The sequence below is a fragment of the Artemia franciscana genome, chromosome 19, assembly GCF_032884065.1.
Source record: "Artemia franciscana chromosome 19, ASM3288406v1, whole genome shotgun sequence".
NCBI lineage: Eukaryota > Metazoa > Arthropoda > Branchiopoda > Anostraca > Artemiidae > Artemia > Artemia franciscana.
Window position 1 is genome coordinate 16,707,422 of NC_088881.1, and position 26,159 is coordinate 16,733,580.

Consider the following 26,159-nt stretch of genomic DNA (forward strand, 5'->3'; position numbering starts at 1 on the left):
AGTTATGTATAAATGGCCCTTGAGCATTAGATGCTGATACTCGATATTTATGTCAAAGAAAATATTCTCATTTATTCTTCTTTTTGAACTTGTACGTATCGGGTATTGCATAACTCCCTGGCTTTTACCCTGGAATTTCTTATATCTATGCTGGGCTGTGCGTCTTCTTAACCTTAATGATGATCTTTCAACTTTGTAAAATGATCTTATTTCCTTTAAAGATACCAGATGACCGAAATTGCATAGAGATAAGAGTTGCTGTTATGGGAAATGTTGACGCTGGAAAGTCAACATTAATCGGTGTTCTGACGCAAGGGTCATTGGATGACGGATCTGGTGCTGCACGTGTAAATTTATTCCGACACGCTCATGAAATCAAAACTGGAAACACCTCCTCGATCAGCAATGAAATTCTAGGGTTTGATCAAGAGGTAAGTATTCTAAAAAGTTTTAAAAGCGTGCAATCTTTAATGGTAGAAAACTGTAAAAACTCGCGAAAAAGTGAGAAGTGAAATAATCAACATTACCTAAAATTGGAATTTTTAGTTTTGATCAAGAAGCCAGCTCTCCTGCTTAAGAAAAAAATCGAATTGTTGCAGATTGATACTAATTGTGAAGCAACACTTACCCTTGGTCCGCACAAAAAAAATGCTGCGATAGACAGTATTCGTCGGTTGTTTCAATGAAGTTTTATTGCTGTTATGCTCGTATAGTGTTGTCAAGTCGCCCGACTTTTACTGGCAAAACATTCAAAGTTGAAAGAGCATGGTTGAAATAAATCAGGATAATGTTTTACTCCTATGCTTTCAGAACCGAAACTGTATTGTTATATCTCTCTTCCCTTTTTTCTTAAATAATTTTGTTGAATCGGAAAGCCATAACCAGCTTCTCAGTCAACTCATTTTCAATATGAATTTCATCTTCCATTGTTGTTGCTGTTGTTTAAAAAGTCGCTCGAAAAATCGCTGAGTTGTCCGATTTAAGTTGAATATTTCTATCTTTATAACTTGCTTACAAAGCAAATAAATCCTCAAAATTGGCAATTAAATTGTGGTAATGACTTAATTTCACTCCCATGTGAACCTAGAGTTAGGTAGGATGCATCAATATAAACCGCCCTCCTTTTTTTTGAAGACTGGGAATAATTTGATTTGTGTCAATAAGTTTTTGGTTTGGAGGAGGCTGTGTCCTAATCTTTAAGATGATTTTAGCTAGAAACGTTAGGTCCTTGTAATGTCCTTTACTAGAAGAGTTAAATTCAAAATCTACCTTACGTAACATTATTTGTTTTCGACTTTCATGGGGTAATTTTTGCACTGATAAAATGAAAAAAAGGCTTTAAGACGTGGCATAATTTGTATTTATATTAAGAATCTTCTCTGTAGGGGGAACTCCTCTTTCTTTGCCAAATTTTTAATAATTAAACGGAACAAAATACATTATAAGATATTAAGTACTACTTACGACGAATATGAGAAATCTCTTTTAAATAATTAATTATCAGAGAGACTTATTTAATAAGAACAAAGATAGGTGAGCTTGTTTTCAGATTTTTGTCTTTTGACGTCAAAGTTTCTCCTCTTCAATTAGCACTTTTGAGTAGGATTATAATATAATCATGTATGAGATAAAAATATTTTATTTGTTTTGCTTTTTATATCCTATTATCAGTTTGTTATCTGGCTAGAAAAAATATATTCTGATATTGAATATCAGAGATATTCAAGTGCCCTTTAACGTGGATGAAATAAGGATGCCCTGGTAAATGAGTGAAGTATTGGGCTAAATCATGGCACCATCTAGATTGTCAGTGCCGTTGCTTGTTAAGTTGCTGATGGGATTGTTAACAAGAAAAAGTTTAGTCTTAAATTAGTTAAAATGAACCTCCAATGGCATTGAAGGCCTTCACAAGTAATTCATGTGAAGGCCTATCTAGTGGGATAAATGTAGCTCACCGTGAGCAAAGTTTAGCAGCGAAAGGCCGATCCAATGAAGAAAGCTCTCGGGATTTGTTACTTCTGTTGCCTTAGCCCTAACTTGTTACTTATGTTATGTTATGGAGATTATACATGACATAGAGTTCCAACAGTCTTTGTAAGACGAAAAGTTCTGATTTCAGATATTTTAATGAAAAGTTCAAAGTTAGCAACGTATCTCACCTTTTGAAGTAGTCCAGTTAAACTTCGCTAGTCCTTCTTAATAAGATCAATAATAAGGACCAAGGTTAATTTTTTTGTTCTATTCTTAATAATAACAAGTAAATAACGGGAAGTTTTTGGTTGTCCAGAGTGCTGCCCATAGAAAGGTAAAAACATAAGCTTATTACTTTCATATTTAAAAAACTTAAGGTTGACTCTTATTTTAGGGAAATGAAATTAATTATAGAAGTTACATTAATGCTGAAGAAATTTGCATGAAATCCGCCAAAATTGTGAAGTTTATCGACTTGGCTGGACATGAAAAATATATGCACACTACGATCCGTGGAGTCACTATCTACGCTCCACATTACGCCATGCTTGTGGTTAATGGCACTACAGGTGTTGTAGGAACCACAAGAGATCATCTAGGTAAGTTGAACCGACTAGGTTCCTAATTTGATATCCGTTCTAGTCTTGAATAGACCTGCAGATGAAATATTAAGTTTTATACAACTTGCAAGATAAGAGGCTGTTGTTCTTATTCTTGCTTTTCTATGTGTCTTGTTTGCGTTACTTTACTAAAGCTAAAAATAAAGTGCCTCAAAAAAGCTTTGTTTATTTTTAAAAAACTTCTTTTTCAGTCAATGGTTTTTCGAAAAGGGTTTTTGCAACATGGAACAAATTTTGTATTGTTTTCACCGATGGCAAAAAAGTAAAAAAAAAGTAAATGACAATAATAATCACCGATAAAATGAGGTTTTGACGGGGCTATTCACAGGCTATTTTTCCTTGGAATACTGTATGAATATGATATTTTATGTCATAAAACTAATTTTTTTAATATCGTACGCAAATCAGTCGAACGTTATATCTACCAATTTCTTTCTTTTCTGGCCCCTTCTGTAAAAAAATTGCTGTTCTCCTCCCTTGAATACGAAAGTGGAAATAGGATCTGTGTTGCTATGTCTGTGAAAAAAAAATTAGCCTGGTCCATCTGACAGGTTTTTGAAGCCTTGTTTCAAATGGAATTAAGCCTGCATTTCAGTCTCTACAACGGGAAAGCCACAGGCTCCTCCTGGCCTCAGAAACCCCCATCCTAATTTTTGCAGAAAGATATGCATCTTCCATCTTGTTTGAACCATAATTTTAACCCAGTAAAGATCGAACCACGGCCTGTAAAATCTAAAATTATTGAGAAAAAACACGACGTAAATGAAACTAGTGAGAGTAAGTGAAATTTCGCAATTACCACTAATTAAAAAAAAAAAGATTTTCTTTAAATTTTTTTAAGGACCGTCTTGACTCTTCTACTCTTATTTTACCAGCCTCTCCCTTTAGCACTGGAGGGGGGGATGTAAAGTTTGTGGTGTGGTGTAAGGTGCCATATGGTACCGAAAAGGGTAATTTTGGTGCCGTTTCTGAAGTAGAAATGCTAGGAAACATATACAGCCCACAATTGAAATTATTATCGTTGAAAGTCCTTCACCGGAGGTTCACAAGTATCATGGTTGTAGCAATTGCTGCGATATAGTAAAGAACGGACCACGGCCCGTATTTCAATTTACAAAGCGTATTCATTACTTCTGTTCTTTCAGATCTGCTCGCTACAATAAGTCTAGTACAATTTGGAACTCGCAAGTCTCATTGCCATTCGTCTCTCCTGACACACCAGTGAACTAGTATGTCCTTAAAAAATTTACTATGACAAATAATCATCGTTACCTGTAGTGAACGACCCAACTTCAAAGGGTTTCACATGAGACAGGCTAATTATGACTTCATTTATAACAGTATGCCCTCCATTTTCTAGCTAGATCTGTAGACAAAGATTTAAAATAAATATAGTCGAATGAGATATTCTCTCATTGACTTCTTAATGAGAACTGCTAATAGCAGTATAAACATCGCTCAAGCAACTTAAATTTTATTCTGTTGGCTATAATTGTATAAGACCGGTCCAAATCTCAAGTTCAGTTCGCTGTAACAGGTGTCATAGTCTTTGCTGAAAAATAAAGATCAGTAAACGAGGCTAATTGAATTTGGTTCGCTCTGATTATCAAAGAAAATCCTATATTTTCTGTAGGCCTGTCCAGAAGTTGTAAAGTACTCTTGTATATACTTATTCATTGTAGCATAAAAATGTCAACAAACGGGCCTGATCCGTCTCAACGCCGAAGCCGTTAAGTAGTCCTTAAAATTGGGTAATGAAATGCAGGGAAGATGAAAAAGCCGTTTGAGGTCTTATAAGAACCGATAGGTAACTACTGATTCAGGGTTTGGTGTCCACAGGATGCTAGAATATCCAATTATAACTGCAAGTAATAATTAACTTAGTTCGTGAAAGCGGATCAAAAAAAGGAACTTTTGCCATGTTTGCTCATTCTTTTTATATTTTCTAAAGTTTTAATTAATCATCATCAGTTTCTTTAGATAGTAGATACTAACAAATTTAAATATAAAAGGCTTATAATACATAAAAAAGCTAACACTGCAGTCTGTTTTGTACTTGTGAATTTCTTATAATTGTGTGTTATCCTTGGTCTGTGAACAACAATAATAGTAAATAGTTAATTAGTGTTAATAATAATTAAGCTCTGGAACGAAACCTTTACATATGCTTTATCTATAATAGTTTATAATTCTCCTATTGCAGGTTTGGCTTTTGCTCTAGAAGTTCCTGTATTCGTTGTCATCACAAAGGCAGATTTGGCGTCGCCTCATACTTTAAATGAAACATTAGAACACCTGGAACGTCTTCTGAAGTCCTTTGGTATCAGAAAAGTTCCCTTGAGGTAATATTTAGTCATAGTTCGTAATGGATAAATCTTTTTCTCGCGTTGCCGTTATATTTAGCGGAAAACTGCTTGAACATTTCTAAAAAGGAATTATGTATTCATTAAAACTGGCTAAGAGCAAATAATTTGAAGCAAAAAAAAATTGTAAATGGGTAAATAATAACTAGAGGGGAACTAATAGAACATAGGAGCAAATTTGAATGTTAGAATCTCATTAAGGTTGTGTATCAGCTAACGGCTGGTAAAGTCCAAAGATAAGCATGTCTAATTTGAAATTAGCCCTTTCTGAAAAATGTCATCTTGAAATGAATAATTTACAAGCAGAAATCCAACTTGACTCTCTTCAATAATAAGCCATATTAATGCTTTTATTAAAAAAAAATTTAATTTGACACCGACCCAGAATTCAATCAATCTTATTCCTTAGTTAAAATAGGGTTTAGTTAGTAGGTACTATTTCGTTTTCGTATTCTTTGTTTGATTAGCTATCGTAGCGCTAAAATATTAACGCTATACTATGCTACTTTTACAATCACAATAAAATACGAAATGAGGAAAAAAGATCACTTGTTAAATACGCTTGCAAAATATGGCATGAAGGGGTTTGCAAGTTCTTACGGCACTTAACGGGCTTTAGTTTCTTGTTATGCCTAGTAGTTCTGCTGATCTGTACAGATGGTGGAAACATAGATCGGTGTTTCTTATTTACTAATAGTGTTTTTCCAAAATTCATTGTTAAATCATGTCTTCGATCGAATAATGTGGGAAAGTTCAAGACCACTTTCGTAGTTGCTGAAGTGGATTCCTACTGCTATTTGAATAAAAATGCTGTTTAAAATTACTTTCATCGCTGTATCTAATACCATGTGGGCAGGGTTGCAGCTTGGCTTTGAGTATTTTCGGGGGGGGGGAATAAAAAAAATGTGCCGACAGATGCTGAAACATAAGCGAAAATAAACTAAAAACATAAGCTAAATTCCAAGCTATTGGTGCTGCTGCATGCAGACACCTTGGAACTATACCCTCCCCCCCTATCTGCTCCCCTCCACGTGGGTTCAGTAAATGCCTTCGGTAAATTGTTTGTCATAGTTTCTGGAGACTGTTTCGACAATTTCGCCTATTTTATTTAATTCACTTGAAGCTAAAAAAAAATGTTATCCTCCAACAGAGATCTTGTTATACTTGTATCTCAGACTTCACGGCTTAGTAGAACTGTATGACCTAATCCGGTAGAGCTTTAGTGGGTCTAACTTTTTTTTATTTGAAGTAAAATGTAATATAATCTGTGCCAAGTTAACAAGGACTTGGATTAAAGTTAACAAGAATGAATAAAAAAGAAATGATCTAAGTATCTAAAAACAAGAATCCGGTAGTTGGCTTCAACAACTTTTGTTTTAATCATGTTTTTTCTAATTTTGCTTGAACAGTGAAAGGGGTCTTATTTGGAATCATTTTTTTTAGTTTTCTTTTTATTCATGCGGTATCTAGCCGTAGTAGTTGTTTGCTAGTAATAGTTGTATGAAACACTAAAAGTACATTCCTTTTTTTTTTTACGGCGAAGCCCAACTACTTCTTACGTACGTTTTGAGTATTCTGTCTAACAGTTCGTGGTAACGAATTGTAGTAAGGAGCGACCCGGCTCAATAGTAAATGAAACTCTAAAAAACGGAATTTCGATGCTAAAAGATATATCAAAAGAATCGGATTTTTATGCTGATGTTAAATATATAAGTTTCATCAAATTTAGTCTTTGTCATCAAAAGTTACGAGCCTGAGAAAATTTGCCTTATTTTGGAAAATAGGGGGTAACACCCCCTAAAAGTCATAGGATCTTAACGAAAATCGCACCATCGCATTCAGCGTATCAGAGAACTCTATAGCAAAAATTTCAAGGTCCAATCTACAAAAATGTGGAATTTCGTATTTTTTGCCAGAAGACAAATCACGGGTGCGTGTTTATTTGTTTTTTTCCCAGGGGTCATCGTATCGACCAAGTGGTCCTAGAGTGTTACAAGAGGGCTCATTCTAACGGAAATAAAAAGTTCTAGTGCCCTTTTTAAGTGACCAAAAAAATTGGAGGGCACCTAGGCCCCCTCCCACGCTCATTTTTTCCCAAAGTCAACGGATCAAAATTTTGAGATAGCCATTTTGTTCCGCATAGTCGAAAACCATAATAACTATGTCTTTGAGGATGACTTATCCCCCACAGTCCCTGGGGGAGGGGCTGCAAGTTACAAACTTTGGCCAATGTTTACATACAGTAATGGTTACTGGAAAGTGTACCGACGTTATCAGGGGGATTTTTTTGGTTTGGGTGTGGGGTTCAGGGGAGGGGTCTATATGGGAGGATATTTCCTTGGAGGAATATTTCATGGGGGAAGAGAAATTCAGTGAAAAGGGCGCAGGACTTTCTAGCATTACTATAAAAAAAAACAATGAAAATATAAATATGAAAAAGTTTTTTCAGTTGAAAGTAACGAGAAGCATTAAAACTTAAAACGAACAGAGATTATTACGCATATCAGGGTATTAAAATACTTTAGCATAAAGAGCGAGGCATTTAGGAGGAGATAAATACTTCGCTCTTTATGCTAAAAATTTTTAAGTAATTTCAACTATTTATTCTACGGCCTTTCTGATTCAGGGGTCATTCTTATAGAATTGGGACAAAACAAGATTTAGTGTGAAGAGCGAGGTATTAACGAGGGGACCAACCCCCTCGTATATAATCAACAATATAAGAAAATAAAAGTTTGTTACGTAAGTTAATTCTATTTTTTTTACTAACGTTCGTTAAAAATTAAAAGATCTAGTTGCCTTTTTAAGTAACCGAAAAATTGGAGGGCAACTAGGCCTCCTTCCCCACCCCTTATTTCTCAAAATCGTCTGATCAAAACTAAGATAAAGCCATTTAGCCAAAAAAAGAATTAATATGCAAATTTCATTTTAATAATTTATGTACGGAGAGCCAAAATCAGACATGCATTAATTCAAAAACTTTCAGAAATTAAATAAAAAAGACAAGTTTTTTGAAATGAAAGTAAGGACCGACATCAAAACTTAAAACGAACAGAAATTACTCCGTATATGAAAGCGGTTTTTCCTCCTCAACGCCCCGCTCCTTGCGCTAAAGTTTGATTCTTTCTCGCAACTCAACTTTTTAAACAATAAAAAACTTTAGCGTAAGGAGCGGGGCGTCGAGGAGGAAAAGCCCCTTTCATATACGGAGTAATTTCTGTTCGTTTTAAGTTTTAATGTCGCTCCTTACTTTCATTTCAAAAAACTTGTTTTTTTTATTTAATTAATCACAAGAATGAAATGGTGTTTGTATTTCTTCTTCAAGTTAAAGCTTCTCTTCTGCTTCAGGATAAAGAAAGCAGAGAAGTATTTTTATATCCCGGGATGAAAACTACAGAAAGTTTGTATAAAAATTCTAAAGTTGGTTTTGCTTCTTTTCTTATGCAGATTCAAAATGTATGATCTGAAATTTTAGATATTCGAAATGAAACCATGTATTGATCAAATCTTTTCAAAGACACTTAAGTAGAAAATGGGATTGCTACACTTTTTTAAAACCCAAATCACTAAAAAATCTTAAATCTTTATGATTGTGGTATAACCTGAGCCCGTTTGAATTCCGTTATTTCCGTGACTCGTCGAGATCTGAATCTTGCAAATATTGCAACCAGACATGTAAAGAAAAGGATCCTTCCAACCCTGCCAAATTTTCAACGGAAAGGATTCTCAATCACTATAATTAGACGGCTAAAGTGAACCAGTTACTCTACCAACAACCCTCCCAAGGCTTGTGGATTTTCACATCTTATTTCACTGGAAGTATGCTAGAAATTTCAAACGTTATCATTATAGGCGCTAAGCAGACCAATGCCCTCCAACATCATCCGTAACCAACAATTTTTCAGCACAGATGAAGACCCGGTATTTTCTGCTATCGGCTTGGAAATCGGGGGGTACGTTCAACCACTGAGACAAGAGTATATTTGTTTTTAGAGGTGTAACCCCTTCTCCGACCCTTGTGTATAACTTCTTTGATTAGCTTGAAACCTTAAGGGTAGGAATATTTCGGCATAAAACTTTCGGGGGATATTTTCTGAGATTTGAGCACTTCTGAGTCCTATCTACCTCCTGCACAATAGTATGGAGATCTGTCTAGAATTTAATTGTGGCATTTCTACAGTAAACTGAATTTCTGGCAAAAAATTTGACTTCCGATCGCTGGCCTTTTTTTGGCTGTGATAGTATTAGGCTATGAATGTGTTAAAGTTGCGATCGATCAAAGGATGAAACTTCGGAGTCAAGATGGTAAAAGTAAGCACTCTAATATTTCTTGGGGAGTTTCTATAGTTATCTATCCAGCAACTTTCAAGCGATTCCCACGCTTTCGACTTTTCAATCACTTTTCCAGCAAGCTATCACAGAAAATACCAGTACCTGTAGATCCCAGATAAATCAATCAAAGCATATTAGTCGGTTTTAGCAGTCTCCCGTTTGATGACTTGACATCTTTGCTGCACCTTGGGCCAAAACTGTCCTTTATTAGCCTATTTTAATCCTCTGGAATGAATCCTTATGGTAGCATTGTCAAGTATTGTATGATTGGAGGTATACAGGTGCTCTTTGAATACTTCAAACACATCTAGCCCTTCCAACGCCAACAATGCGGTTTTTGTTGCTATCTCTGCAATAAGTGCATGTTTATCTAGTAACAAAGAATAATTTTTGCTGAAAATAAGGATTAGAAATTTACAATGGGTAAGGTTGAATATGGATAAGGATAAGACACTGCAATCTCAGGGGGTGTGAGAGCCATTGTAGCCCAACTCTTATCTGTGGTAATGTCTTCATGTTTTTAATTTTATTTTATTATTCATTTTAGTTTCTGGTCATTTTGAGTTTAACACCTGTTATATTACTTTATTTTGCTCTTTTGGTTTTTAGATGGCTTTTTACTTTTCTTTCTAAAGCTTTTTTTTAATTAATTTAATCGGTAAGGCCTTGTAAGGTTTAAAACAGGACTTATTTTAAAGGTGCAATTTGCCCTTAGTTCCCCAGATGCCAGGGCGCTTAGATGAAATTAAATGACAGTGTTTCTTCTTCTGTTTATTTCCTAGTTACGTCTTAATTTTTTTTTCTTTTTTTTTATAGAGTTGAAGATGAAGATACAGTCATGACTGCTGGAAGAGCTGTAGATGGCCAGATTGTGCCCATTTTTGCTGTTTCTAGCGTATCTGGCTATGGATTAGATCTTCTGAAGCAATACTTACATTTACTGTCACCTCTTACTGCCAGAGAACGGGAGAAAATGATGCAGGTTTGTCCCTTTTTTCTGGTTGTAATTCGTTTCGTTTTTTTATGTACTTACAAGTCATGTCTCGTCTTTGTCACATTTCTTTTTTCGTACTTTATTCACATTGTAGTCTACCTATAATCAACTACCTGTTTTAATGGGTGGACGACCCTTTGTAAGGAACTACGAAAACTAGTCCAAGGCTCTCTAATAAAAAAAAAGCTGTATTGCAGCAAAATGCACCGTTTTACTTTTGCCCTCCCCTCCTCCCGAGTCTTTGGGAAAATCCTCAGAAAAGGTTCCTTGAAAAGCTAACTAAAGACAGTCGCTTAGATGAAATTTTTCTTTGGTTTGGCCTCACTCATCTACCGCCGGGTATGTCAGACGGGAAAATACTTTCTTAAAGCCATTATATAAAAGAAAAGGCATGTGTATGCAATCAACTTGCTTTAAACGTTCGCATCTTCAGAAAGGTGTAAAATCTGCAGACTATCCCTAAACTATGAAGTCAATAAAAATTATCGGTTCCTGATTTGTGTTAAATGATTTGCAGTAGCTGACAAATAACTAAAAAAGAAAAAAAAAATAATGCGTCAATAAATAATTATGATAAGGATACAGGTAAAAAGCGTATATAACTGCAATAAAAATAAAGTGTATATAACTGCAATAAAAATAAAGTTAAAAATATTAATTTGTTATAATGTTAGATTTGTCTTGATAGCCTATTATTATATAATAGTGAAAACATGAAATTATAAATTGTATCCACAGTAAAGTGTATCAATTCAATTTTTCAGTTATCAAGTTTTGACCCTAAAAACTTAGTTTTTAGGGAAATTATGAACTTTATTAACGTATCGTTGCTTAATTCTCAATAATGTTGTTGTGAACTTAATCAACAATAGGTGAAAAACTCAAGTTTGTAAAAATATATGTCTGCCAGAATTCTCAAGATATACGATACAACAATACGACAAGTTATTGGGTAGCTTTTACTCATTGACTCAAATCAGAATCCATGGATCGACATGCATAGAACATTATAGTACGGATACTAAAAACCCCGGACCGTCAATCATCGGAAACCAATGAGGGGGTTTTATCAATAGGTGTTTCGCTGAAAATGACAGAAAGTGACTATAAAGCTGCTTCCACACTACGCATGTCACTTTCTGCGATAAGTGGCTAAATTTTGGCTAGATTGTAAAAATCTATAAAATCATCAGTATCATCACCTACGTCTACCACAATCATCTTAAGCAACCTATTCTGCATTATAAATGTAGAAGCAACTGGATGGCTTGTGATGAAAAAACTGTGTAAAATGGTTTTTGGGCTACTATTGTTAACTCATTTTCAAAATTTATTAATTTCTCATTCAGAGATACTATCCTATTTCTACCATGTTCATTCTTTCGTAACTTAACATTAACTTATGTAGCAAAAACCTATATATGGAGTTTGGGGTTGTTGCTTTCCATATCTGTTCGATGATTATGTGGATGTGTATGGCTTTTGTAGGGTTCATTTACACCTGGTGACCAACGAAATTGAAAAAAAGAAAAATCTGCTATAGGATAAAGATAATAACGTGTGTTTCATCCTCCCTTCTATGGACACATGGGGTTATTTTCTCCATTTTAGTGGCAATATTCGTAAGTTGTTAAAAATATAAAATCTCTAAAAAAGTAGAGAAGAATTACTTGGGAGTCAAAAAGTATATCAAAAAGTAATAAGAGCACAATCCTGGAAATATATTAGTTTGAAGTTCGTTGGACTGACAAACTTTCAAAGCAACGACCTGGATAAAAATGGGTTTAATCGAAAAATTCGTCAAGACAGTTTTACTACGTAAAAATCTCTGACCTATTGCGAACGGGCATCTTCCTTTTTGGGGAAGTCAGGAGGGTAATTTAGAAATTTCAAATGGCAATATAAATCGTTCTGTATTTGGGATCTAGAAAGAAAAAGAAGTAGGTTTCGTATAAAAAGATTCATAAGACGCTGTTTCTCCTTTTACCCTTTGGCTTATTTGCTTTAATTTTGATCCTAAAATATTTAAAATTTTTCTTTTGGATTATTGTTCCAAAAAGCATGTCAGACTAAACATTATTTGACCTGATAGTTACCAAAAATTTAACATAATGGGGGATTTCGTGTTAAATATGGAAGTACTCTCTTTCCCTTCCTTTATCAATCTAAATCTAATGCTAATTTAGTTCTATGGTTTGATCTCTTACTATTTTTCATTTTAGATAATTTGGCAGAACCCTTTTTTTTTAGATTATATAAATACTATCTTTCATTCCTTCTTTTTCACAGAATTCAAATCTGTGCTATTTTAGTAAGGCTTTGACTATACATTTTTATAATAGCCCCAGCGTACCCTTAAAAAGAGACATAAGCTTCTTAAAGGTTATGTCACAATATTTTCTTCTATGGCATACTAACCATGATGCTCTGGTCCTGAAATATTGACTTATTATCCATGGATACCCAGCTGATTAAAACATAAAAGGTGTTTTCTTGCCTAGTAGGAAAGTAGTCAAGTGAAACTATAAAAAGAGGGCCAAGTCTCGGCATTTGAGCAACAGAAATGTTTTGACACCAAAATGGTCAGAAAGATATGCTTGATAACTTATGCAAAATCGACCCAAACCAGCCGTTCAGAAATACCCCTGTTTCAGGGAAAGGGGGGGGGGATCAGGGAGACCGAAAATGACATCATAATTGGAGAAAATTCCATCACTTAGTACCCCATTTCTTCATTTTTTCCAGTATTATATAATTATAATACCACAAATGGTATTTTTACCCCTTCTGACCTCGCCTATGGTGAAAATGGGGTACTAAGTGATGTAGTTTTTCCATTCTCATGTCATTTTTTGTCTCCTCGGACACAAATTAATAGGAAACCCAGATCCAGAAAATATTGCAGAAATTTAAGTTAGATTTTCTCCCTTTTTTCTCTGAAAAAGGTGTATATCAGCACAACTGATTTTGGATGTGCTATTAAGCGATTTTCTCTGAAAATTTTGGTGCCAAAAATATTTCTGTTGCTCAAATGTCGGCTCAAAATCGTATTTTTTCTGGACTAAAGGGACTTTATCGTACCATAACAGAAGGCGATTTATAGAAATAATATTTATAAGTTTTGCTTGGGAATAGTTTTTTTTAGAATTTAAACAAGCTTAAACTACAAGGATAACAGTATCTAGCTAAATAATTTTATTTTATTTTGCATTTAGTGCATAAATTATGCTAGGGGGTTTTGAATTAGACGTGCTCTGGTTCTTTTGTACTAACAACGATTTGTCTCCTTTAGTCTTTTGATGAAATAGATTATTGTGCAACAGAGAAACGGGTTTATCATTTTGGGGACAAAAAATTAGACCCAGGAGGATTTCTGCTCCTATCTAAATGTCCTTCTGTTAAATTGCTTAAATATTTGTTAAATATTATTGTGGATGGTGTCTCTGAACAACTGATACCTCTTTTGTATTCTGTTTCTTTAGTTCAAATGTCGTTTCTTTAACTGTGCATCCAAAACGTATTGTAAATAGTATATTGAAATAATTGCAAGTTTATTTCCTAGAAGTGGAGCTTACGTGGAGTTTCTTCTTTGCTTTCAAAAGCAAAGATGCTTTCAATTTTTTTTTTTTTTTTTTTTTTTTTTTTTTTTTTTTTTTTTTTTTTTTTTTTTGGCCTTCCTTAGTTGACACCGAAAGTATCGTCATTAAATCTCATTATTATTTTAGGAGCCACCTGAATTTCACATTTATGAAATTGTTCGTTTACCAAAAGTTGGCACAGTCTTGGGAGGGCTTGTACGAAGAGGTGTTTTGACAGAAGGAAGTGAACTTCTCGTCGGTAGGTAAAACTATAAAAGTTGGAAAAGAGGCTAGAGGGGAATGTGGTGTCCTTGTAAGCTTAAAAATCTTTTTATGATAAATCTGAGTTTATTGAGAGTAGTAAATGTTGAGACATTATCTTGGATTCGATAGGAAGCAAATTGCTTAGCGTTGTGGTAAGCAACGCTAAAATCTAAATCTTTTTTAACACATAGATAAAATCTTTTGGCATTAAGCCTTAAAGGCTTTTTTGTAACAGATTCGCTATTATTGTCTATTGATTTAGTAAAACTTTTTGTTTGATCGTTTTAATTAAATCCGTGTATAAAGAATTTTATGAATATTCCCCCAATTCCCTGTTAAAGAAATATTATGATTTAATGTGAAAATCATAATATTTATGTAAATATGGACTTAGGGGAATATTCGTTAAATTCAAAATATAATAATAGACTATCAAGCTTACCTAAGCTATGGATGTCAGGTGACTGATTTTTCAAACGATAATTTCGACAGGGCCTGTGCCTGTCATCATCAGGTTTAAATTCAAATTTCTTGCCAGAAAGTAAGATCACTAAATAAATAAAACTAAAAAGTGAACATCACTAATAATGAGCCGAACCTGGAATTATTGTTGTGCCATGGCCCGAAAAATTAAACAAAATATTTTAGTTTAAAGTTCGCATTTTAATATTGGTGGTGTGCAGAGGACGGTCCTTAGACATAGGGCCGAAGTATCAACTGAATTGAATTCAACTGTCTTGAGAAAATTTTCCCTGTTGTTTTTGTGTGTGTTCGTTTGTTATGGAAAGGCAGTGTGGTTTCCGTTGCTATTTAAGAAATGAAAAATTTGGCCTTATGAAAAATAGAAAGGATATAAAGACCAGTCATCCCCGTCTCCGCTTTGGCTAATAACTGATAATACAAATTTCAGCATATAGAAGAACTTAGGTAAGGGTCTTATCCTTATATCTTGTAACAGAAGAAAGTGATGAAAATAATATTGTTGATGTTATGGCAGGAACGAAAATTTGTGACTAGATTAGTACCTAGGGAGAAGTTAAGCATGGGTGTGTTTTATCCGATTTTAAGTGGGTTAAATAAAAAAAACTAATTTTTTTAGCTGAAAGTAAGGAGCGACATTAAACTTAAAACGAACAGAAATTACTCCGTATATGGAATGAGTTGTCCCCTCCGCAATCCCTCGCTCTTTACGCTAAAGCTTTTAATTGTTTTAAAAAGTAGAATTGTGGCAAAGAGTCAAACTTTAGCGTAAAGAGCGAGGGATTGCGGAGGGGACAACTCATTTCATATACGGAGTAATTCCTGTTCGTTTTAAGTTTTAATGTCGCTCCTTACTTTCAGCTAAAAAATTAGTTTTTTTTTATTTAATTTCTGAACGTTTTTGAATTAATGCATGTTTGGTTTTGGCTCTCCGCACATAAATTATTAAAATGAAATTTGTATATTAATTCTTTTTTTTGGCTAAATGGCTTTCTCTTAGTTTTGATCAGACGATTTTGAGAAATAAGGGGTGGAGAAGGAGGCCTAGTTGCCCTCCAATTTTTCGGTTACTTAAAAAGGCAACTAGAACTTTTAATTTTTAACGAACGTTTTTATTAGTAAAAAATATACGTAACTTAAGAATTAACTTACGAAACAAACTTTCATAACCTTATATTTTTATTATGTATACGAGGGGGTTTGTACCCTCGTTAATACCTCGCTCTTTACACTAAATCGTAAGTTTTGTCCCAATTCTTTAAGAATGACCCCTGAATCAGAAAGGCCGTAGAATAAATAGTTGAAATTACTAAAAATACTTTAGCATAAAGAGCAAGGTATTTATCTCCTCCTAAATACCTCGCTCTTTATGCTAAAGTATTTTTAGAACCCCTCATATGCGTAATAATCTCTGTTCGTTTTAAGTTTCAATGCTACTTCTTCCTTTCATTTGAAAAAACGTTTTCATGTTTATTTTTCATTGTTTTCTTATAGTAATGCTAGAGAATCCTGCGCCCTTGTCATTGAATTTTTCTTCCTCCATGACAGATTCCTCCAAGGAAAGATCCTCCAACATAGCCCCCTCTCCTCAGCCCCACCCCCAAACAAAATAAAATCCACCTGAAAACGTCTGTACACATCCCAATAACCATTACTATATGTAAACACTGGTCAAAGTTTGTAACTTGCAGCCCCTCCCCCAGGGATTATGGGGGAGTAAGTCATCCCCAAAGACATAGTTATTATGGTTTTCGACTATGCTGAACAAAATGGCTATCTCAAAATTTTGATCCGTTGACTTTGGAGAAAAAATGAGCGTGGGAGGGGGCCTAGATGCCCTCCAATTTTTTTTTTGTCACTTAAAAAGGGCACTAGAACTTTTCATTTCCGTTAGAATGAGCCCTCTTGCGACATTCTAGGACCACTTGGTCGATACGATGACCCCTGGGGAAAAAAAAAAACAAACAAATAAACACGCACCCGTGATTTGTCTTCTGGCAAAAAATACAAAATTCCACATTTTTGTAGATAGGAGCTTGAAACTTCTACAGTAGAGTTCTCTGATACGCTGAATCTGATGGTGTCATTTTCGTTAAGATCCTATTACTTTTAGGGGGTGTTTCCCCCTATTTTCCTAAAAAAGGCAAATTTTCTCAGGCTCGTAACTTTTGATGGGTAAGACTAAACTTGATGAAACTTATATATGTAAGATCAGCATTAAAATGTGATTCTTTTGATGTAGCTATTGATATCAAAATTCAATTTTTTAGAGTTTTGGTTACTATTGAGCCGGGTCGCTTCTTACTACAGTTCGTTACCACGAACTGTTTGATAATTTTGATGGATTTGGTACAAATACTGTGAAAGAGCATGACATTAAATGGGGCGATAAAACACCACTAAATTTAGATTATGGATAAGATCTGGGAGTCTGGGACACTAGCCAAATAAATGAATTTTTTAGGCTTTGAGAATTCAAGGTACGATATTTGGTTTCAAGATTGATGTTGAATACACCCAAGTTGCTACTTGCTTAAATTAAGAATAAGTGATAAATGGATTCTGAGATAATTGACTTCACACAAGGTGAGGAATGTTTTTTCGCAGTTGAAAAAAAACTTAAGAAAATAGGAAGATATATCTTAGAATAATGATTAGAATGCTAGAAGCCACTGTGATTATAATTAAGAAATGAAGTACTTAACCGTGGGCGCTCATTTGACAGAATTTACGTCAAATAAAAAGGTCACAAAAAGGGCAATACGTTTATACTATCTAGGAATAGAATGAAGGAGCAGATAAGTAGTACGTGTCACCTCTGGAATTTAGGTTGCCCGAATTCATGCTTTCTGGAATCCAGCAGAGGCCAAACGAGAAGAAGGATATCCTCTGATAGTATCGAAGAGATCGTAAAGGACGATATACATGAGTAGAGCTTTCATAAAAGGAAGTAAACAGGGAAATTGAATGAAGAGTTCTACGAGAAGAGTTTGCCCTTCTATCTTGGCCGAAGGGGAACCTGGATTTTACGACGAGTCCTCAGTAGTAGCGATAAGCATTGAAGATATATTTAAAGAGCCCAAGACCTTTGATAGTGCCTTGATTTGAATATATTTATTGAATGCACTTAAATCATAGCTAATTTGTTTTTTTACGAATGATTTCTGCAGCCTGAATGGAGCATTACAAAAATCGAAAATGTTGATTTTTCGAAACATGACTTACGATTTATTGAAACATGACGAGTCAGTAAGTATTTTTTAGCACAGATTTGTATCCAGACTGATCGAGATACTCGATCTTCTACTGGTAATTTGTAAGATTTCTCAGTAAAACGTCGTTTTCTGTTAATGGTAACGACTATCTTTGCTTCCAGCCGAATTCTATGTTTTACATATGGGAAAGATACATACTTCACGTATACTGCTACTACTACTAAAAGATCACTGCAGCACCAAGCTGCCTGAGGCCGACACATCAACGCACGCTCCTCCTCCAATCCAATCTATTCAAAGCCTTCCTCTTTACACCCTCCTGGAAGTTTCGCATTAATTCCCATTTCGCTTTTTGGCGGACGATCTGCTTTTTGTTTAGCCCTAGGTGGTTGGCCAAAAAGGACAATCTTTGGCAATTTGTCATCCTTCTTCTGTGAACGTTCCCTAGCAATCTCAACTTTTCTGTAATTATAGCCCTAGAAAGTGAAATTTAACCATACCTTCCGCACAGCCTACTGTTTGAAATACAGTCGGTCACTGAGTACCCAAAACAATCCGTTGGCAATTTCTCTGGAAAAACATCTATCAATTCTTCCTTCGTTTTTCTGAGCGTCCATGCTTCAGAACCATACTTTACCCTGTCATCACTGTAGCTACCAATATTTTTATCTTGGTTCGCAGACTTGTCTTCCAATTCTTTCAAATTTTTTCTTACGGTGGAAAAACACTCTGGACCTCGGCTTTTATACTTATAACATCTTCACCGCGCCCATCGTCTTTTCTAATAATACTGTCCAGGCACGTGAAGCTCTCCACTTGATTGATCTCTTCTTTACCCAACGTCACCGTTTTATCCTTGCTTATTTTTAGCCCTTGTGACTTAGTCTTCTTAACATTAATTTTCAAACCTATTCTAGCACCCTGATGTCGTAAAACATTCAGTTTGCTCTCACTTTCCTCTTGGATGCTTAAATCATATATAATCTAAGTCAAGGAAATTTTTACTTCCCTATTTGATTCTGTCTTCTCCCATTGCCTTTGCTGTCTTGGTTAAGACAGAATGCATCAAAATGATCCATATAAATGGGGATAGAACACAACCCTGCATAACTCCTGATTTAATACGAAACTAACTACTAACCCCATTTCCTACCTTAACTAGATCAGTATTATTTTCATACATACCACATCACTTTAATGAACTTGTCTTGTATGCCATACGAGGATAAGACCTTCGCTAAAGATCTTCTGTCAGCTGAATCAAACGCTTGCTCATAATCTATAAAATTAAGGACTAAAGGTGTTTCATGTCTAAAGCGCTTCTGAATTATTAATCTTAGAGTGGAAATTTTGTCAAAGGGCAGAAAATTTTCTGCCCTTTCTAAAACCGCACTGTTCTTCTCTAAAATTTGGTCTACATCATCTCTAAGTATAAAAAATTTCATCATACTAAGTAATTTGTGCTACCTACAGAAACCAGGCTAATACCTCTACCACACTCACTCTTATTACCTTGCGTATATAGGGGTCTTGTTAGGGTTTTCCTAAAATTGCTTGGTATTTCTCGTATAGGATGGCAGTGTAGGCTCAAATTAGCTATTGAGTGGTATTTAGAAAGTCTTTGTAATGTTCAACCGAAGTACCGTGGGAAATTTATACAGTTGAATGCTAGTTTACCTTTTAGACGACGACATCTAGTGACTTTCAGTTTTGCTCTACTGTTGTCTGTTATGTTTTCGGTTATAGGCCGTTATAGAGTATATGGTGGTATTGATATAAGCTGTATTTAAAATCAAACTATGCGTCACTATCGAGAGAAAGGGTATTACTTTTTTATTAGTTCAAAGAGCTTTATTGCTACCCAAAGGAAATCTGTTTCTGCCGTTTTCGTAATGTTTTCGTTTTTATTACAATGAATGAATGTCTGCCATATGGATTCTAAAACTTCTGTGTTGAATAATTTTTCAGTTTCACCTGTTTTTGATGTTCAAAACCTTTCTTGTATCATTTCGTTCATAGTGGCCAAGGGAAGCATCTTGACTGCTTTTTTAGCGCTTTAGCGGTCTTTACTTGTAAAGACGGCTGAGGAAAAACAGGCTCATAGCAAGTTTGATTATTATTTTATCTAACTAAAAATACATGATAGAACTCTTTTCAAAGAACTGTTTCGAATCTTAGAAGTAGAAAAAAATTCCATGCGGGAACTTCAAAACACCGTCCTACTATAACCAAAAAAAAACTTGGATATAGACAAGTTGGATGAAAGAAATATTTCACAGTTTTCTTAAAGCGTCAAGTAAATGAAACTGTCAAAGAGGCTTTCAGAACTGGTTAATTCTGACTTTGAGACGACACAGTAAAAGTACTGAAATCCGAGCCAAATGGGGGAGGGGGGTTGAATTAGTAATTTTATGAATCCAGATAGGATTAATGAGCTAATCATAACTATTTTATATCTAATAAGAGGAAAGATTTCTTGAAGATGTCTGTGATCCTTACTTTTAATTATGATTCTTATCGCAAAATATTTTTATCGTGACTCTTATATTTTAGTAACATCATCATTATTTTTAGGGCCCTTCGTTGATGGAGAATTCCAGCGTGCTCGAATATCCTCCATTCATAGAAACAAACAACCGTATAGAGCTGTGTATGCAGGTCATAGTGCATCTGTGGTACTCGACATGGAGTTTGACGACTTAATACGTAAGGGGATGGTATTACTGTGCCCAATGGCAAAACCAGAAGCAACTTTTCACTTCAGTGTAAGTTTCTCTAAAGCATTTTTTAAGTTTGGCTTATCGCTTCTCGTCTTGTTAATTTTAGCTTTTTAACTTCTTGTCTCTAACCATAATATGTGATAATATTAAAAGAAAAACACATCTTTTTGCTACATCTATCCAATACGATGGCTTGCATTCCTTAATTTTTCGGTGCAATCAGATATTATAATTCATTCACTTTGAACTTCCTCTCAGTCAGATAATATCAAACATAGTTTAACTGGTCCTTTTTCATAAATATTTACAAAATTTGTGAGTCTCTGCATGCTGTAAACACTATTCAGTCCTTGTGGGTTCCTTGTGTGTCAGAACCCGTTGCAATTGGCTTAGAAAATGTCATTTTCCCCAGCAACTACCTAGTAATACATAATTTCTTAAAACACTAGTTATCCTTTCGCTGAGTGTGTCTAGATTCCCTAAAAAAAGGGTTTGAGCCATATCCGTTTTGCAAAGTAATAATTTCAAAATTAATCACATTGTTGAAAATAGGACCGAAAAAATACTTTAAATTAAAACCTAGGAACAAAGATGAGGAGATGCCTGGGCAAACTTTTTTTTATTAAGTTGCTAGGAAGTACACATTAAGAAAATAACGTTGACTCAATTTCTGAAAGTTTGCTGAGATGCTTTCTGTCTGACAAGTGGGACGGCTTGAGTAAAATAGTGTTGTATTTTTCCATTTTTAGAAGTGGCTCTTTGTTAAACGTTTCAAACCTGATTGATCCCCTCAGCTAAATTAATGAATTCCCTTTTTATCAGCTAATGATTTCCGTAGACTTGAAACCCGGTTGTGCAAATTACAGAAAAATTTTATTTCTTCGGATATTCAGCTTTACCCTTAATACAGAAATAGCTAAAATGTTTTGGTTTTGGGTCTTTTGTTAAAACTTTTGTGATCAAAATTACCAAAAACACTATTAGCGTTTTTCATTATTCCAGCTTTGAAATCAACATTTAATGATAATTTCTTAACCATAATATTGTGTGAGAGAAGATAATACTTTAGTGAGAAACGACTATCACAGGCTAAATAGAAATGACTGAATTCGCGTTCCAAGTCAAATAATGTAAAAACCAAAAATTTGTTGAATCAAAAACATAATGCAAGTCAAAATCACAAAGAATAAGAGAAACAATCAGAAATAGTGAGAACTAAAATTGAAACACAAAAAAACAAACTGGAGCCAAAGAAGCATGAACAATGCATTTTCAAATATGGCAATAGAAAAGGAGGATTAGTTGTTATGATAATTCATCATCATAGGCAGTGTAATAGAGCTGCTTAAGTAAAGAGTGATGTGGGCACAATATAATATTTTTTCTTGCTTTTTGTATATATAAAAAGAGACGAAGTTGTTTTTGTTCAGGACCTATATTTGAAATTATTCAGACGCTCCAAAATAAAGGGTATGAAACTTTTCAAAACTTCTCGGTAACAGTATGGATAGGAGAGTTGGTTGGGATTTCTGTAGAAGGGGAGATTAGGATCTAGCGGGGTTGAGAATTATAAGATATGTTCCTAGTGCCGGGATTGGGATTGGTGGACTTTGCAAAACACAAGCAAATTTCATCCCTCCCTTCTTTTAAGGTGGTAATACATGCGGCTTTAAGGAAGAATGAATATGGGATTTTACTCTCTTTGTAAATGATCTTGAGCGGATGCTTATTGACTCCAATATTTGGCGACAATTTTGTCGCTAAATTTGCTTGAAAATTGTGAATGCCAGACTTGCATATTCCAATAGCGGCGTGACAAAGGATCAGTAAGCAATAAGAAAATGCATCTTGAGGCAGTTAAATTTATTTAGAAGTAGTGATGCTTTTTCAGCAATATTTGAAACATGTATGTTCCACTTAATATCGTTAGAAATAGTGACACTAATGGTTCATTGACACATTGCTGAAATCTGTCTGTATCTTTTCGAACTATGGCCCAGAAAAGGCTGCGTTTTTCAAATGAATGCATTAGTGTGACCAAATGGTTGTGGAGAGCTAGAGAGTTTTTCAAGCACGAAAAGGGACGAAATCTCCGGACGGATTTCCGTAATGTATAAATGCACTATTAGGAGTTCAACTTGGTATTAGCATGTCGAGTGAGATAGGGTTAGAAAAACGGTGTTGGATTTTAAGAAGTGTATTTTTATTATATTTGATTTGTTGGTATCTGCTGTAACATTTAGATTCTTTGCTTTATCCAAAAGGAGTTACTTTTAATTTTTTATGATATACTTCAAGGATCAACAAGTCATCCACATAACCCCCCTCAAATGAGCCCACTCTCCCCCCTCATCATCAAGTTTTAAACTATTATAACATTTCTTTTGTGATATAAGAGAAGGAATTTCTTCGAAGAGTAGTAGCACATGAATACGGCTCAATTGCTTAAAATACATTAAATATTAGTTATAAAACCGTTCATCGTAAACTAAAGAATTCTGAGCGATCCTCTATGCAAGAGATTGAAACACCTGATTCACACCTCAAGTACAAGTAACCAATTACTAAATCATGAAGTTCAAAGTACCAAATTTGCAGCTAACCTAGCAGAACGAAGTTAGCTTATTATTCGGGCGTATTTTTCTTGCTTAATTTGTAGGGGGATAGGGGAGCCTTTCAGCATTTTCATAGGTATGCTGCTGCTTGTACTGGTATTAATTGTCTCTATTCTCTACTCATTGAACTAAAGTCGTATTTGAAGCAGATATCATGTGTCCATCAACATTTTTATGACCGAATAGGGCGCGAGCTTTAATATAAAGATGAGTTGAAGTGTAAGAATAGAGTTACCTCTTTATGCTGTTTTATCCTTAACTTATACTTATTTTCTTTTATTCAGGCGACAATATGTGTACTTTATCACTCAACTGAAATTCACCCTGGCTTTGAAACTACGGTATATATAGGAAATGTTCAGCAAACGGCTGTTGTAGAACACATTCACAATCCGAGCTTTTTGCACATTGACGACCGTGCTTCAGTTGTATATCGTTTTAAGCAATACCCAGAATATATCCAACCTGGTTCGCGTCTATTTTTTAGAACTGGGAACAGCAAGGGTATTGGAAAAGTGACTAGAATAGCCAAAGTTCTTGAGGATTTAAAATTAAAATAGGCAAATATATAAAGAATTGTGAGAAGTAGAACGTACTGCTTAGAAGTTTCAACTAGGTTATATACAAACACAGAAAAGTTAACAAAGATGTCCTCAGATTTCGTTGAGATACCTCATTTCTCTATTTGATTTGTTTAGGTTAATCTAAATAATTTTAGTTTGTTTATAGCCTCACTAATCAATTAATATTTATTTTAAGTAATGTGGCATTTTTTTTTCTTTCCGTGCTACTAACTAGACTTTCAGATTAGTTTCCAGTTTTGACGTTAAAATGAAATGTCTAAACTAGTATGCAAGTTAGTAAATGCTGTTGAAGGTCTCTCAATTGTTTTATCCGTTCGCGTTCCCTTTGAAATTCAGCTGTATTTTCTGCTTTAAAGCATCGAAATAACTTGTTCTTGTTAGAATGGAAAAAAAATCCCAAACTGTGTAATTATAGCAAATCTGATAAACCGGGTTAATGGCACAATATTATTCTTTAATGCATTTTATTGATTTGACATTTTAAGTGTTGATTTGGTTATGCCAAATTTTCATTTGTATTATTTTCGAATTTGCGTAGTTTCATAACTTTATGAAAAGCTCAAAACTTTATAGAGGATACGACATATATGAGTAGTTTGATTCGCTTAACAACAACGACTAAATAGCCATAGGCAGTAACAGATTTGCCCAAAGACACATGATATTTGGATCGCAGTTTTTAGAATAGCCCTCTTCTTTTCTTTTATAGAACTCAAATAAGAAAAATTCTAAAGCTTTATTGTTATATTTTAGTGTAGAAACAAATAGAACAGTTATTGATAAAAATTTAGTTTTTGTTGTCTGAGTCCGAAGTACTGCAAATTCTGTTTGTTCTGTTATGGTATGAAGATTTAAATATGGCTTGTGCAATTTCATTGCTTTTTTTAATAGATTTTTTTAAAGCGTGAATAGAAAAATGATAAAGCGTTGTTGTTTCTCAGAATAAGGTAAAATACGTTTACGTACTTTTACCTATGAATGGTATTGTAAATCCCAGCCCAGATCTTTTTCTTTTTTTAATTCCTGGTAAATAATCTGAACGATTTAAATGTGTCTTGTGTAAAGGGTTTCAGTGTTAGTTTTCAGTATGTACTCTTGACATAAAGCCAAAACAGAAAGCGATAAAAATCTTATTTTAAAGAAAATTGTATTTCTACCCAAGACTGTGTTATTTTGTTTTGGCAAAAACTTTTTAACACAGATATGATGGTAGCTTTTTTAAATATACTCTTCGGAGGTCCCTTCTCAAGAAATTTAAGATTACTAGACGTAAAAATTTGTGTAATAGAAGGCTGATTTTGTTTGCTCTTTATTTCTTTCTTCTTCATTTAAAAATTTCCTTCGAATACTCTAATGATCTCTTTGGAGAACGAGTTCTAAAGAAATAATATGCGCTAAAAGCAATGAAATGCTTAAAAAAAATAGTAATAATTCCGTATTGAACCCATAAATTACTATATCCTTTCCCCTTCATTTGGATACAAATAATTTTATCCACAGCAACATTGTTATTACTCGACAAGCTTTAATATAATTTAAAAGCTTTAATTTACTTAACAAGCTTTAAAATAAGTCCACGCACAATGACTTTGCTAGTGTTCAACATGCTATTTGCAAGTGTAATTTAAAATAACGTTTAAAGTTTTTACATTACGAAATGAATAACAGTTTCTGGATGTTCGATTTGCTCTTCTGTACTATTATATAACGCGTAAGCTATTGTGTATCGTGATGGATAGTTTCTTTTACCTCCAATTTAGAATTTCATACTATTAAAATATTTGCGAGGTTTATTAATGCTTTAATATTTGGAATTATTTTATGAAAATAAGACAAATTCATTTATTTCTTTATTTGCAGTGATATATTTTCTTTACTGTCATAATTTCATATGGTATATTTAGTATCATTATTTTAATATTTTGTCTCTTGTTTCTTAACCCCTCTTGACACTTTTATTGTGTCTTGATCACTCCTTTTAATAAGGCGTATACATAAGTTAACGTTTGAGAAATAAAATATTATTTTGTTTGATCAACAAGGATAGTTTAAATTTCCAATTTTTTTTTTCGTTCTCTGCTTAATATGACAAAGCTGTGTTTCGCATATGCTTCAAAGCATTAATTTTGTAAATAAAGGAGCATTGAATTTAACAGAAAGGATACATCTATATGTCATTGTGTTTTATTTCAAACGACATTCAATGTCTTAAAAATGAAGAAGCTCATAAAAGAATTCACTGGTTATATTCTTCAAGAAATAAAGTAACATCTGTAGTTGAAAATTTTTATTGAATTTTGTCTCCGTGTTATATTGAGACAAGTTTTCATGTCGTGTCTTATTAGAACTTTTACGCTGTGTTTCGAGTCTTTTTTTATATTTTGAATCGGAGTATTAATCGGAATAAATTGTTTTTTGAAGGT

At 34.1% G+C, this 26,159-nt stretch overlaps 1 protein-coding gene across 1 annotated transcript; it reads left to right on the forward strand.

The window, feature by feature from the left end:
* Nucleotides 1-191: 191 nt before the first annotated feature.
* LOC136039345 (GTP-binding protein 2-like) lies at nt 192-26,159 on the forward strand. Its single transcript, XM_065722995.1, has 7 exons — nt 192-431; nt 2,366-2,570; nt 4,795-4,933; nt 10,103-10,268; nt 14,006-14,117; nt 20,392-20,582; nt 23,437-26,159. Exons 1-7 carry the CDS (start codon nt 201-203, stop codon nt 23,710-23,712), a joined length of 1,320 nt encoding a protein of 439 aa, XP_065579067.1. The 5' UTR covers nt 192-200; the 3' UTR covers nt 23,713-26,159.